General features: G+C 30.6%; 1 protein-coding gene across 2 annotated transcripts in view; it reads right to left on the bottom strand.

The window, feature by feature from the left end:
- Nucleotides 1–4,092: 4,092 nt before the first annotated feature.
- The window catches only part of LOC107889027 (perakine reductase), a 54,036-nt gene continuing 42,198 nt past the window's right edge, over nucleotides 4,093–15,930 (bottom strand). Inside the window, exons 1-7 of one of the 2 annotated variants that reach the window (XM_016813324.2) lie at nucleotides 6,093–6,362; nucleotides 5,773–5,940; nucleotides 5,442–5,645; nucleotides 5,132–5,304; nucleotides 4,963–5,059; nucleotides 4,731–4,884; nucleotides 4,093–4,568 (exon numbers count right to left, since the gene is read on the bottom strand). In XM_016813324.2, coding sequence (XP_016668813.2) covers nucleotides 4,375–4,568; nucleotides 4,731–4,884; nucleotides 4,963–5,059; nucleotides 5,132–5,304; nucleotides 5,442–5,645; nucleotides 5,773–5,940; nucleotides 6,093–6,155 — 1,053 coding nt within the window. In that variant the 5' untranslated portion in view covers nucleotides 6,156–6,362 and the 3' untranslated portion in view covers nucleotides 4,093–4,374. Of the gene's footprint in view, nucleotides 4,569–4,730; nucleotides 4,885–4,962; nucleotides 5,060–5,131; nucleotides 5,305–5,441; nucleotides 5,646–5,772; nucleotides 5,941–6,092; nucleotides 6,363–15,930 lie in introns of those variants that run through there. The other variant, XM_041081678.1, reaches the window with a different exon arrangement.

The raw sequence follows: 15,930 nt of genomic DNA, 5'->3' as shown, positions 1-15,930 counted from the left end.
AGCAATAGTCTAACTTTGAAAAATCTCCAAAAATTTTAGAAATCTAATTAGAGTATGAATAAAATATGAAATTAAAGCTTATTGAGTCTAGTTTCTTATAGAAGAAACGGTGTAAGCAATGGAATTGTAAATCATGAGATATAATAAGTTTTGTGAGACAATGTCAGAATAATTTCGGGTTCCCCTGTTCTAACTTTGGAAAATCATAAAAAATTGGAGAAAAATAATTAAGGGATTAAATTTATATGTTTAAAATCCTTAAAGAGTCTATTTTCAATAGAAATAAGCGGGAACATCATCCAAATCTCGTACGATGAGATAATTAATTCTTAGTGAAGAAGGGTCAGAACTGTCAGACAGCAAAACAGGGGCAACTTTAAAGAATAAACTGTACTTATTGGCTAAACCAAAAATTCTGAAAATTTTATGGTAATAAGATAAGTAAGTCTAGTTTCAGGGAAAATTAACGGATCTTAATTTCAAGTTCTGTAGCTAAAGATATAAATAATTTAGTGACTATGACGCAAATGGACAGTTTTAAATATACATAAGTAAATAGTGAAATTATTGATAATGTTACTTGTTGCATGTTATATAAATTAAGGATGTGGAATGGAGAGGAGGAGGAGGAAAATATGTATGAATATTCAGCTAGCATGGCTAATTTGTATGTTTTAGGCTTATGGACTAAATTGAATAAAAGTAAAATTTTATAGGCAATTTTGTAAAAAAAAATGTTAGAAATGAACAATTTGCATGAAATGGATTATTTTATTATTTAAATTACAAAATTGAATGAAATTATTAATTTAGCTCAAGATCAGGGAAAAACATGTTTTAAGGATTAAATTGAAAAGTGTTGAAATTATGGAAAATTCTGACATTTTATAGAATTCATAGGTTGTTATCAATTTGTGTGAGAATAACAGCTGGAAATAAGGATTAAATTGCAATAATTTTATTTTATTTTAACCTAAGGATGAAATCGTCATTAATTAAAAGTTTAGGAGTAAAATGATAATTTTATTTAGAGCATTAATTGAATGTATTATAACATGAAATAAATGAAAACGACGATCAAATTTCTTTATAAAGATCCGGATGACTTGAATATGAGACTTGAACGTGGAAAAGAAAAGATATCGGATTAATGAAATATCTGATAAATGAATCGGTAACTCCGGTAATGCTCCGTAACTCTATTCTGGTGACGGATTCGGGTTAGGGGTGTTACAAAATGAGTGGAGCTACAATTGGGACATGAGAGGAGTTCCAAAAGGAATTCAATGGGTATTTTTACCCAGAGTATGCCGAGGATGAGGCTCGAGCTAAATTTCACCGACTTACACAACAATGTACAATTAAGGAGTATGTGCGGAAGTTGAGTGAACTCATGCTCAAATTTTCAGTTTGGGTGAGAATGAGGCAACTTTCTCCTTTATGGATAGGCTAAAGCCTTGGGCAAAGCAAGAGTTGCAATGTCGAGGGGTTAAAGAACTTACCAAAGTCATGACTATAGTGGAGTCCTTAATTGAGCTTGTTATGATAAAAGACAAGTTTGAGCCTTCCAAGCCCAAAAAGAAGGGCAATGGTGAGGGAGATGATGAAGGACATGTTAGAAACGACAATGGTGGAAATGGTGGTTATGGGAAACCACATAATGGGAAGTGGAAGCCCAACAATAAATTGAAGGAGCCAGTAAAATGCTTATTATGTTGTGGTCTGCATAGGATGCTGAACTGTCCAGAGCGATCCAAGTTTCCCGCGACCAGTAAAGAAGATGAAGCGAAGCCTGGTTAGGAAAAGTTATTAAAGTTTAGGTCAATAATACTCAATTCTGTGAAAGTGAAAAGGGATCACAAGCAGAAAAGGTTTATGTTTATGGACATCAACATCGCAGGCTGAAAGAGGAGTGCTCTTGTTGATACAGGAGTATCTGACTTGTTCATATCGGAGAAAGCCATAGGTAAACTTGGTTTCTCAGTTAGCAAATTGACTAAGAAGATCAAGGCTGTAATTTCTAAAAATATCCCAATTGTGGGAGTAGCACAAGTAGTAGAGCTATAGATCGGTCAGTGAAAAAGCAAAGAAGGCTTCAAGGTAATTCATTTAGATGAGTATGACTTTGTTCTTGGCTTGAAATTCCTTGAAAAGATTAATGTTCTGTTGATTCTTTTTGTTGATTGCATATGTATCTTGGACACTCGTCAATGACAATGCGTTGAGCCGGTGAGTCTGATGAGAAAAGTGGAACCAAGTTATTGTCAACAATCCAGTTAGCCGAGGGTTCATTGTGGTAAGAACATTGACTTGGTAGATCAGAGTGCTATGAAGACCCCATTGAAAAATACTAAAGATATGGCAAATCGATGTGAAGCTTGTTGAATTATCATTGAGGCTACCACCTATGAGAGAGGTGGGTTAAGTGTCAAACTTTGTGGGAAAAGTGGTGATGCGAACTAAGCAGTTAAATAGAGTAAATGTTGGATTAAGTGTCATTGGTTTGTCAAAGGCATAAGGACCCTTTCAGAGTTCTGAAGCGGGTAAACTGAGGGGCTTACAAACCAGAGTTGATAGCAACACTCAATGTTAACCCAGTGTTCAATATGGTTGTACCAAAGCTTATTTGTGAGGATCAAAGGGATCCTAATTGAGGCAAGTCATAATGGGGGCAAGTAAAAGCAGTTGCCTCTTATGATTGATCTGTACAAAAGAGAGAAATAATTCATGTTAGACGACGACAGAGACATAAGCCAAGGTAAATGTTTCGAGGGGTGAAACTACCCAACATAGATAATGGTTGGGAATCAGTCGAGGCATTGTGATAATTCCGAGACAAGTTGAACCAGTGTAATTTTGAAGACGTGATGAGGGCATGGTCAGAATGGGTGGGGGAGAATATCACTGATTGTAGATCAAAGTCCGTGATAAATGCACGCATAATGTCTCATGGAGGTCAATTGATTAAATGGGGCTCATTGGACCTACTTGAACTGGCTCGATTAGTGGAACACATGAAGAAACCCATCTACTTGAAGTCTTAGTGGTCTAGTGGAACACTCTAGTAAAATTAGAGTTACCATGGTTAATATTTTAATCCTAAGAGATAAGATTGTATAAGTTTAAATCTCTTAGGACTCATATTGTAGATAAACTTTAATCTTGACTGTCAATGTAAATTAAATTGTATCGTTGGATTTGAGAGAGTTCAACTATAAATAGAGGTTTTCCCTATTTGAGAATATTTACTCAAACTACTTGTGTACATTACTTTCTTGTGGTTTTTTTATTCTATTTGAATTCCTTTGTCTTTTTAGTTTGCTTCTGCTTTATTTCAGTGTCTTAGAGAATTTTCTTTAAGAATCTTTATTTTCGAGAGTAAGGCTTAACTTAAGGGATTTGAAGCAAAGAAATCGCATAAGAGCACGCTGTTTGCCAAACTTAAGTTCTAGCCTCATGACAATTGCGTGAGTATGCAAACCAGTTTTTTTTACTAAATTTAAATAAAAAGAATTAATTTTCATCATGTGGTACAATCCTCAAAACACTTGACAAAAATGAATCAAATCTTTTAAAAAAAGACAATCAATATACTTTAAGGGTCAATTATTAAAATTAATGGTTAAAAAAATTAATTGATGAAAATTTTAATGATAAAAAACTCTAAGTAAGTTTTTGTTTTTTTTTTAAATAGAATATCCCTCAACTTTTTATCATTTATATAAATATATTAACATTATTATAATTTCAAAAATACCAAAAAAAAAGAAATTCGAAATAAAAAAATTGAAAATTACAGAAATAAATAAAATCCAACAGCTCCATGGGCTAATCCTAAGTCAAACAACAAAACCATCCCTTACCGTCATCACCGAACCTCATCTTCAATGCCAAGCCAAACCAATACTCACCATCAACCTCCCATTCTGAGTTACCAGACATTCATTCCCATCACCATTAATTTTACAAGCAAAATTAAAATTTTACAACATATTTTATTTATTGTTTTAGTTTTTTAAATACAAAGTGTGCCAAACAATTATCTATTTTGAATTTTTTTCCATACAGATTTTTAGCAATGTAAATTCGAAATGAAACAAAAGAAGCAGAAACAATGGTATTCAGGTGATAAACAACTTGTTTCGTTTCCAAAGATGATCACTAGCTACAAACCACATACAGCAAAATCATACAACCCTTCTTATTTGTTTTATTTTGGTAATGCACTCTTCTTATCTAACTGAACCCCTCCTATATAACCAAAGCTTACTAAGTTATTGATACAAACATCTAGTTTTTCAATAGTTTCAGTTGTTGCAGAGTCCATTTACCCCAACCGCAGATTTTGCTGCAGACTTTGCATCCATGGTTGTTTCAAGTTGAAACCTTGCTCCCCTTTGGTGGTGTATTGCTAAACTTCCAACTGAATCGACTTAAAATATCAGGCATAGGATTACCTGCTACCTCATTTATCGGAACTGCATCCGAAATTTCTTTCAAATCTTCTGCTGTGAGCTTTACTTTTAGTGAACCAATGTTACTATCCAGATTCTTTATCTTGGTTGTTCCTGCGAAGAAAATGAAATAAAGGGTCAAAACTCTAAACAAGCATAATTTCGCTACAAGATTTTTAGGCCAATTATGCTACTTCTGCTGTGATTTTTAGTTGAAATGTCTGGTGGCCATCAAAAAGAGAAAATAGATGTTAAAAATTACATAATGAGACTCACCGGGAATCGGTGCTACATCATCCCCTTGATGAAGGACCCAGGCAAGTGCTACTTGTGCAGAGGTACATCCATGCTTCTTGGCCAACTTCTCGGTTTTCAAATATAACATCTTATTTTTGTCCAAGTTTTCTCCTTGAAATCTTGAGATATATGTCTTAAAGTAGACGTTGTCTATCAGTCTACTAAACAAAAATTAAGGATAGTTTAAAGACATATAAGTAAGTTCCCGTACCAGAATACTATTTGCAGAAACAGTTTCCATCACTCCTCTTCCGGCAAAGAAACCGCTACCGAGGGGGGAATACGGAACAATGCCAATTCCAAGTTCCCTGCATAGATGAACATATGTAGATAGGCATTACATTTTAAATGTTTGAATGGTTTAAGATGCACGAACAAACCTGCAAAGAGGTACTATTTCATCCTCGATATCACGAGTCCACAGTGACCACTCCATCTGTAGAGCAGTTATGGGATGTACTGCATGTGCTCTCTTTATAGTTTCAGGGCTAGCTTCAGATAAACCTATGTACTTTATTTTCCCTTCTTCGACCAGCTTCTTGAGTTCAGACATCTAACAAGAGAAAGTTCAAGCAGCTAAAGATTAGTGTCCCACAAATAAGATTATGAAACAAGGAAATTCTATGACATCGTATTATGCATTGAAGAAATAATTTTAAGATGCTTTCAAGTTTCAACTGAAGCACTTACAGTATCCTCTATTGGAGTGTTGGTGTCAACCCTGTGCTGGTAGTAAAGATCAATATAGTCTACATCAAGGCGCTTCAGGCTAGCGTCAATACAGGCACGGACATATTGGGGAGTACCATTTACTATGAAACCAGTCGAATCCATATTTTCGATTCCAAACTTTGTGGCTAACTGTACCTTCTCTCTTGGTAGATGCTTCAATGCCTGGAAAAAAGACAAGAACAATAGTGGGAACATAAAATCATATCAGTATGATCAACAAAGTAGCAAAATCTGGAAGCAGTTGCAGTAGAACTTGAAAATACAAACAGCTTGTCCAAGCAATGTTTACCTTTCCAATCAAAATTTCATTAGTTTTGGGTCCATAAAAATCAGATGTATCAAAGAAAGTGATTCCTCTGTGGAATGCATGCTTGATAATCGATATGCCAACTTCCTCAGGGACAGGATCATTGTATACTCCAGTGAGCCCCATACATCCAAACCCCAACTTTGAAACCTACAAATTGAAAAATAAGTTAACAGAAGTGAGCCAAGTAAATCCAGCTACGACTGCATATCTTGGAAGAACAGATATAAAAATGACAAAAATTCAGGGCATATTTAGAAACAGCCTTTGTCATGAGCAGTGTAAGAAGAACAGAATCTAACCTCAAGTCCTTGAGTTCCCAGTTTGACTCTAGGAATCTGAATTCTCTGCTGCTCCTCACCCATCTTTTTTTTGGTACTTTCTTGTGTTAATGAACTGAGGCTTTTCTTGTTTGTGTACAGCTAAAAAATACAGCAAGTATAAGAGATTTAGCAGATGCTATTATTTTGTTGATAACAGAGGTCTGAATCGTTTACTTGTTCTATTTCTTGCTAAACCAAAAAAAGGAAAACAATTTATACCACTTGCTTAACACTGTCAAAATATAATTTAAGTTCCTTTATCTCCTTTAAGGTTAATATTACGTGGCAGTCTAATTAGATTTTAATTGTCAACTTAGATATGGGATGAGAATAGATTTTTTATTAAATAAATTTCATTAATTAAAAATTTTAAACCCTAAATCTTAGTTAAAAAACCGTTCATCTCTCCCTTTTTTTAGTTTTCTTTTTCAATTGACTAAAAAAGCTATTATCATCAAAATTTTATATTCGCGTACAAAAACAAAAGAGGATTCAATAGAGAGTTCAGGTATGTCTTCTTCACCAATAAATTTATATTCTAAAACTTAAAATGAAGTGGTTGTCGACAAATAAGATGGTAATCATTTTTATTCCTAATCATTGTATTTTCTAATTCTTTGCGTTCTTAAATAATTAGTTTCTCAATCCGATTTTTTCTGATCTGAATCAGCTTGTTTGTTCACATCCCTTTGTGAGTATCTTTTTTTTTTATCTGAAATTCTTTTAGTTGTTAATATTCATATCAAGAATTTTAATTTAGGGTTTTCATTAAATAATAAAAATCCAATCTTTTATTTTTCAGTATTGAATAAAACAGATAGAGGAATGCAAAGAAGACATACCTCCATCTTTATGAAGCAGTCAATTTGATTTCAACTATTTTGATCTTAATAATAGTTTTCTAGTCAAATGAAAAAAAATCATTGAAAAAAAGAAGAGACTGAAGAAAAATTAAAAAGAGGAGATTGAATAGTTTTTTTAATTAAGATTTAGGTTTAAAAATTTTAATTAATTAAAATTTTTAATTAAAAATCTATTTTCATCCCATTTAGAAATCTAAGTTGACATCTAAAATCTAGTTGGACTGCGAGGTAGGATTACCGTTAGAGAAATAACGGAACTTAATGGTAGCGTCATCACTTCGTAATAAAATAGTAATATAAGTGACTAAAACGTAATATTTTAAATATAAGTGACTAAAATGTAACATGAGACAAACAAAAAAGTGAATATTTTTATAGATTACCTATAATTAATAGTCAATATCGATGAATAAACTATTGTTCATCACATGATTATTTTATTGATAATCTTCGTCACTTCTTTATACAAATTCAGGACTATTGTTCATTGGGTTATTTTCTTTCTCTGTTGAGAATGGGATCCAAGCTTATTGCAGAATTTTGCTCAGTATCTGAACCATGCAAGAGGTTTTCGAGAAAGGTTAATGCTTTACCATTTACTTATACAGGTGAAAAGATTACCTTTTTATGCAATTTTTTGTCAATAAAAGATTAATCTAAAGATAATGAATCAACCCAATCATTAAACCTCCCAAAACACATCTGATAATTTTTTTTGGAGTAAGGAAATAAGAACTTCTCTGGGGAAGAGAAAGAAATCAAGCTCTGATAAAGTTCTTCATTTTCTCTTCCTCAATAATTTTTCAGAGCTCTTCATAGTTTTTTTTTTTTTAAGGAGGGAGAAGGAAAACTAATCGGGTGTTATAAATGATTTTCCTTTTTCATTTTTTTTGGATTCAAGGGGAACTGATAAGGTAAACGAAGTATAATGTTAAAAGTCAAACCTCTGTTATCAATAAAATAACACAATCCAATTAGGAGCAGAGGAAAGGGGCAAAATTATAATATTAAAGAATACAGAACCACGGAGCACAACTTTTTGGACCTTGAAACACAGCCACCAAGGTTGACCGCCATGCACCCTTTTATTATTATTCAACTAAAACTAATTTATAATATCTTTTTTAGTCTGCTCAAGGTTTTTCTTTTCCATTTCTCTCTACTCAACTGTCTCGTACATCTAAGTGATTAACTATGAAAAGATGAGAATTTTCCTATTTCCTTTTAATCCTTATTTGAAGTTGTGATTCAATCGATTTATTAAAATAATCAATTTAATATTTTTTTTATTTATTCGTAGGTGTTATATTTGATTTAAATCAGATTTCAAATCAATTTATCTTGATTGACTACTTTCATTATATTGTTGTCAGTAAATACCACTATTTTTTATTTTAGATCTTCCAAATCATTCTCACGGGAGATTTGGACCTTTTTTTTTTTACCTTTAAATATAAAAATTCATTTTCTTCATAAAAATTAGGAGGTAGAGTAAATAAAGGCTTCTTTTTCAATTCATCCTTGAAGTTGAATACCTCATTCAAGAATTGTTTTTGATAAACATGAAAGAATTGAAATCTTAGATCAAAATACTATGTATGGATGTTATGAACTGCCTGAACAAGAATTCTTGAACAACGAACAACCAAATCTATTACTCACTACATCAAAAAATTTCTATTAATGAAAAATGTAAATTCATTGGAAAGTAAAAAATACACATGTCGGATGAAATTGTTGTTGCTATCTACTCCAATAACAAATCATTGGTTTAACTGAATAACTAAATAAAATAGATAGACATTTTTCTTTATCTTAAGTCGATGGATCTTCTAAACCGGATGATCCTCTCTTGAAAAAATTTTAAGACACCGAAATAAAGTGGAAGCAAACTGAAAAAAAAATAGCAAAAAGCGAACAAAAAAGCAACAAGAAAGCTAAGCACACTAAGTGTTTGAGTAAATGCTTTCAAAATATATTTAATATCTTTGAATGAGATACAATGGGATTATCACAAATGAAGGGGGAGGGCTCTATTTATAGTTGAGCTCCTCCAGATTCAATGATACAGTTTAAATTATATCGACGATTAAGATTAAAACCTATCTACAAGTTTATAAATTTAATATATTTTTTGTGTAATATTTTACGATAAACGATAACATGTTTATAGACAATTACCAACCCAATCGCCGGATCTGAGCTATAGGATGTCACATTCATTGTCAGAGTGACTACGATCATTTCCATTCAAATTATACCACTAATTAATCAAATTCATTCAGAACATGCATTAAACATGTTAAACAATCATTACCACATTTGGACCAAATATATAGCACCTAAAGATCCATATTTGAGTTATAGTACTTATGTATTTAAAACATCACTCCTAGACATTATTTACTTCTATTCATCTAATCAATTCATTAACTAATATTACTTAACCTATTAGGTACATGCTTTTTAACCAACAAAAAGGTAGTTACAAAAACATTGTTGAGTTTGGGATCTTAATTGGATGCTGAAGTAAAAACTTAGGATCTCAAATTGAACCTAACCCGTGCATGGAAAACAAAAATCGCACGTTGAGCAATAAAACTCAGTTGTATTGCTATAATCCAAATCAAATAATATAAACAATAATCAAAATGCATACAATTTCAATGTTTATTCTATTAATCAATACAAGTGTATCTTATAACCAAATATTTTTCAACACATTTATGTATATACATACATGATTCATAGTGAATCAATAGTTAAAACAAATTATCGAATACTTCATATCATTATCACAATGCTAATCCAAGTTGTGCAATTACTTAAATTGCAACATGTAATCATGTTCCATTACATTACGACATCAAATGATTCATTCCTTATCTTATTAAATTGGCTCTTCGGTTTATAGTTGACTTACAATTTTTTTAATATTTATTCTCGATATCCAATATCGTATATAAATGCTTGCATTTCAAACTTACAACGTTTAATCATTTCCAAATATAATTATCACATTCATGCACAATTTAAAACTTCTCACATATAATTTATTATCATCACAATTAAGCTCATATGTTTCCTTTCATTTTAACATTTCAATTACTTCCGAGCCTAATAGCTCTTCCCTATTTATTTGGCCCCCAAGGCTCGTTTTTGGTTATTTGGCATATTGATACTTATCTCGATTCAATATCATTTCTTTACTTGTAACATTTAACTAATTTAAATATTTATAATCCTATTAACTTGTCACAAGCTCAGAATGGACACATAGATCCAACCAATACACCAATATGATTCGATCACACATAATAAACTATTAATTCATTTTATAACTCTTCTAATATTTCCTTTCTCCTCCTCTCCATTCCACATCCTATATGTACATGTATTTATATAAAAATCTTTGGCTTTTAGTAACGCATGCTTATATGTAACATTAATTATTATTTTACTATTTACACACATACATTTAACTAAGTTGTCTTCTTGAATAACAATTACTAAATTATTTATATCTTGGCCTACAAAATTCGAAATTAAATCTGCTTGTTGTTTTTAAAACTAGATTCAATGAATTTTTTTATAAAAATTTTATAATTTCTACTTAAGCTAATTAATATAGTTTTTTTTTCTTCAAATCTTTCCCTATTTTGCTGCTAAGCAGTTCTGACTTTTCTTCATTAAAAATTAAATATCTCTTAGTACAAGTCTTTTATTATGCACTTGTTTGTTTCCCTTGAAAATACACTCACTAAGATTTTAGGGGCATATAAATTTCATCTTCTAAATTTTTTCATATAATTTATAATCATTTTTCAAAGTTAGAATAGGGGAACCCAAAATCATTCTGACTTTGTCTCATAAAAATTATTAAATCTCATAACCTGCAATTCCATTGCTTACGCAGTTGCTTTTATGCAAAACTAGGCAAAATAAGATTTTATTTCATGTTTGATTCAATCTCTAATTCGATATCTAAAGTCCATAAAGTGTTTAGTGAAACATTTTGCTCTTTCATGATTTAATTAAGTTAGTTCTTCTTATTTCATTATATAACATAATTCATTCCAACCAAATTCAATGTCAATTCACATAATCACTAAGTTAAACAAATTTTTACTTTTGTTCAAATTAATCCTCTAGTTTGATAATCAATCTTAAACATAACATTCTAAACTCAAATAATCATTTTCAATTTACCTCGATATCGTACTTTGCAAAACAAAATAAATATATAATAAATATAATGATTCAAATTATAGAAATACAAACATAACATGAATTAGCTTAGCAAGTTCCATATAAAATTACTTGACAAAATAATAACAAACGAAACATTGAGGACTAATTCGTAATTTTCTCTTTTTTTTTTTGCAATTATCTTTCGATTGGTTTAAATCTCAATCTATACGAAAATTCAGTGAATTTTTCAATCAAAAACACTTTATATCATCCTATAATAAGCATAAGTCAATTCAATTTTAATTTTTAAAAGTTTCTTAAAGTTTTTTATTTTATTCAATCCAATTTCAATTTCATCCTTCAATAGCCCTCTGTCGAAACCATTTTTTGAAAAGGGGTCGACTTTTATTTAAAAACGAAAATGGGAGTCGTCATCAATCCTTTTTATTTAGGTGTGATCGGATCACATCATAATTTAATCATTTTAATAAAAGTTTAAATTTACTAAAACAATAATTTTTGGTCTACAAAATCCAAAAAACAGGTTCGTGAGTTGGTTACACACGAGGAAGGATTAGCACCCTCGATACGCCCAAAATTGATACCTAGTTGATTACCTAATGTCTTAATGCCGAAAGTTGAAATTTTGAAAAGGTTTTAAAATACGATCCCTTTTTTATTAATTCTAATTTTAAAAATGCTTGAATTAAATTGAAATGAGCATCGAAGGCCCACTCGTCCCGAGATAACAAAATGCCACATCTCGTAAGTTAGGATGCGATATTTGAACCCTCGAGAACAAGTTTGCCTTTAATTTTTATCAAAACTTCGTGTATTTTGGAATCTAAAAGGATATTTGGCTATTTAGGTTTAACGAGAAAACCGAAACCCGATACGTTAGGGTACGATTTCTCGAATTTTTAAAAATGGGAAATGTGCTCTTATTTTGAAGAATTTTCTTCTTCTTTTTTGAATAATAACGAATTCCATACTTTAACGATGTATGTTTATTTATGTTGAAATACAATAAAATGGCCCATTATGAATAAAAAATTAAACACAACTTTTGAAGTGATTTTAATGAAATATGATGGAATGATATGGAAGAATAATTTATGAATAAAATGTTACACAAATGAACGACAATAATATGAAAATACGAATAAATGAATTAGTACACATAATGTCAATAATCACACATGTACATCATTTTTAATACCAATTAATAATCAAAGACAAATGAAATAAAATAATATACAAAAACAATTTAGAGTAAATAATATAAAAGGTTTAAAATAGATAATAAATAAAATAATTTAAAATTTAAAATAAATAATTCAAAAAAATGGTTCAAAATAAACAATATATGAAAATGATTTAACATAAATAAAGTATAAAACAATTTGAAATAAATAATTTAATGCAATTTAAAATAAACAATACATAAAACAATCTAAAAGAAATAATATGTGGAAAAAAATCTAAAATAAATAATATATATAAATCAGTTTAAAATAAAATAATATATAAAGCAATTCAAAATAAATAATATATAAAACAATTTAAAATAAATAATAATCTAAAATGATTTAAAATAAATAATATAAAACAATTTAATATAAATAATATATAAGAATTTTAAAATAAATAAAATATAAAACTGTTTAAAATAAATAATGTATAAAAAATGAATAAATATATAAAAAATTTAAAAAAGGGTTAAAATCAAACAGATGAAAGATTAAATCGAAATAAAAATGAAACTAAAAGTAGAAATTATAACAAAATAAAAAAATAGGGACAAAAATAAAAACGCGCAAAAGGGGTGAGGACCAAATGGGTAAAAAACCCAACCCCTGGACACATGTCCATTTTCCAGCGCGTCAATGGGTCAGGGACCCAATTGAAAACCAAGCAAAATTTTATGGTCAAATTTATAAAATAAAAAAAGTAAACAAAGGGACTAAATTAGAATAAATCAAAAATGCGGAAGGACTACGGGCATAAATAGCCTATTTAGCGAAAACACGTGGATCCCCTCTGGAGCGGGTCTGGTCGCGCGCGGGTGGCCCAATACAGTGCTATTTTGGCGTCTGTGAGCCCTAGCTCAAGATGACGCCGTTTTGAGTCTTTATTTAAACCAAATTTTTTTCTTAAAATCCATTTCTGTCACTTTTTCTAAAAATTAAAAAATTAAAACTTTCCCCTTTTCTTTTCTCTACTAGGGTTTTAAACCCATCCTTGTACCATCGTCGATCAGTCGCTCCTCCGCCGTGGACGGTGGTCGGAGTGGCGCAAAACGGGCTTTTCAACCCCCGTTTTAAAACACGTTCGAAGGCCAAGCCTTCTTAACCCAAAAGACCGAAAGAAAAGATCCCTCACCCTCTTTTTGGTTCGATTCCGGCGACGGAAAAGGGACTTCTGGTAACGTGATTGCGGGATGGATCAGGTGAGTTTTCCTTTCCTATTTCCCTTTATTTTCGTATATAAAAATAAAAAAAAACAAAAATAAATAGAAACTTAAAACCAAAAATAAATAAATAAGATCACCTTTAGAAAATTTTATTTATTTTTTGATTAATCTTCTATTCGTAAAAAACTTACAAAGAAAATATTTCGGCTTTTATAGTCGAGTTACAAACTTTTTGCTTCTAATTTTTTGTCTTTTTCTTATTTATTTCTACTGTCTTGCTTGTGCCTTTCTGCTTGTGTGTTGGCCTTGTTGCAGGTAGCAATGTCACGTGTGTGGAGGAGGGCGTGCTTGCGGCGGCGGCCAAGGACAAGCCTAGGTATGCCTAGCATGCGGCGGCAGCAAGGCTAGGGTTCCATTTTTTCTGAAAATGTTGTTGGGTTAGGGTTAATTCTGATTTGGGCTTGTAACTGGGTAATGGGCCGTACTTGGGCTAGGTTTAGTTTGGATTTGGATTGGGTCATTTGATGTAAATGGACTGTTAAAAAATCTTCAGACTTTTTGTTTGTTTGTTTGGGTTTTATTTTATAAACTGGGCCAGGCCAAAATTGGGCTATTACACCCTTTATTAACAATAATTAGAGAAATTTTGTCTCAATTTTAAAATATTTACACTTTATTTCTTATTTTTCAAAATTAATAACTTTCACTTTACAAATCAGCCATTTTTCATTTCTAAGCTTAAAAACTAACATTTTAAGATCAAAACTTCAAGCATTCATCAATGGTAAAATTTTGAAACTTCAACAATTTTGAAATTTAACATACAGGTTAAGTAAACCAACCTTCAACGATTTTAAAAACATAAAAATTATAAGAAATTAACCAAAATGGCTTACCATGCAATGATGGATTGTTGAGAGCTTAAAAATGGCTTCTCCTTCAATTAGTAAAATGAAAAAGATGAGCATTTCAAGGCCTTTTTTTTTCTTTTCTTTTATTATAATATATGTTATATTATTATAAATATAACTTTTTTTAATATTAATCTTAACAAATACCACCAAACCGTCCACTATCTGGCTTAATTGCCAATTTGAGCTTTAGCTTAATTATCATTTTAGTCATTTAGCAATTAAAACTTATAACATTTAATTTTTGCAATTTTTGTGATTTAGTTCTTGTACATTAATTAGTCATCAATTCAACAAAATTATCTATCCAAAATTTAATTCGCCTATATAACAAATTTATAAATATTTAATAAAAATATTTGGGGGCTCGATTTACGAAAATGAAGTCTCGATCCTCATTCTCCAACACCATTGACTTAATTAACAAACTTAAAGGACCCAACTTTAATTAAACTTCAAATTGACCTTGTAAATATTAACACACTCTTCGAAAATGAGGTTCCAAAACCGCCATTTCCTAAACCACTAAAAATCAAACTATTGCAAAATATCTCATATTTTCTTTTACTTTTATGTTTTTTATACATTACTTATTTAATAAAATAAAAACTACACTTACCAACCATCCATAATTATTAAAAACCACCAAATAAGTAAGAACAATGGTTTAATAAGCATTGTGGTCCTCAAGCCTTTTATAAATTATAATTCTGTAATATTTAAACTTTTTTATGATTTAGTCACTGAGCATTAATTAGTAACTAACTCGGCCAAATTACTAATCCAAAAATCAATTCACTTAGAAAATAACTTTGTAAATATTATAATAATATTTACGAGCTCAGTTTACGAAAACGGAGTCCTGAAATCATATTTTTTTTGACACCACTAACTTTCGGGTTGTTATATAAACTGAATTAAAAACTCAACCCTTCTTTGCCTTTGGTCTTAAAATGCATTATGAAATGTACAGCCATGGATGTTGAGGGTTAGGTAGAGACATTTTGGTAGTTTCAAATTGTTCTTGAGAGAAAAGAGAAGAGATTGTTTGATATGGTGTATACAGACTCTTGTTAAATGTACTAAAACGAAAAAATTGAGTGAACAAAAGCAATGCGATGGTTAAAAGAAAAGTGAGTGGAACAAAAGCATGGTTAGTGACAAAAGCATTGTGAGTGAAAATTATTAGAAAGCATTTAAACGAAAATCATTTTTGAGCTTAAAAGAAATGTTTCATTTTTTTTGGAGAGATAAGGAAGGTGAGAAAAAGAGAAATAAGGTGGTGAGCTTAATGACTACTTCGGGGATGAATAGGGAACACTGTCATGTGTTTTATTGTTTCTAGTGCTTAAAACCGTTTTGAGCTATCTTTTTGTTTAAAATTCAAACCGTCCTAAGCCTCAAAACATTACAAGCCTAGAATACCTATGTGACCTAAA

This window comes from Gossypium hirsutum, chromosome A11 (assembly GCF_007990345.1).
Source record: "Gossypium hirsutum isolate 1008001.06 chromosome A11, Gossypium_hirsutum_v2.1, whole genome shotgun sequence".
Taxonomy (NCBI): Eukaryota; Viridiplantae; Streptophyta; class Magnoliopsida; order Malvales; family Malvaceae; genus Gossypium; species Gossypium hirsutum.
The sequence above is the reverse complement of the archived record's forward strand: the minus strand, read 5'-3'. Positions and strand labels throughout refer to the sequence as shown.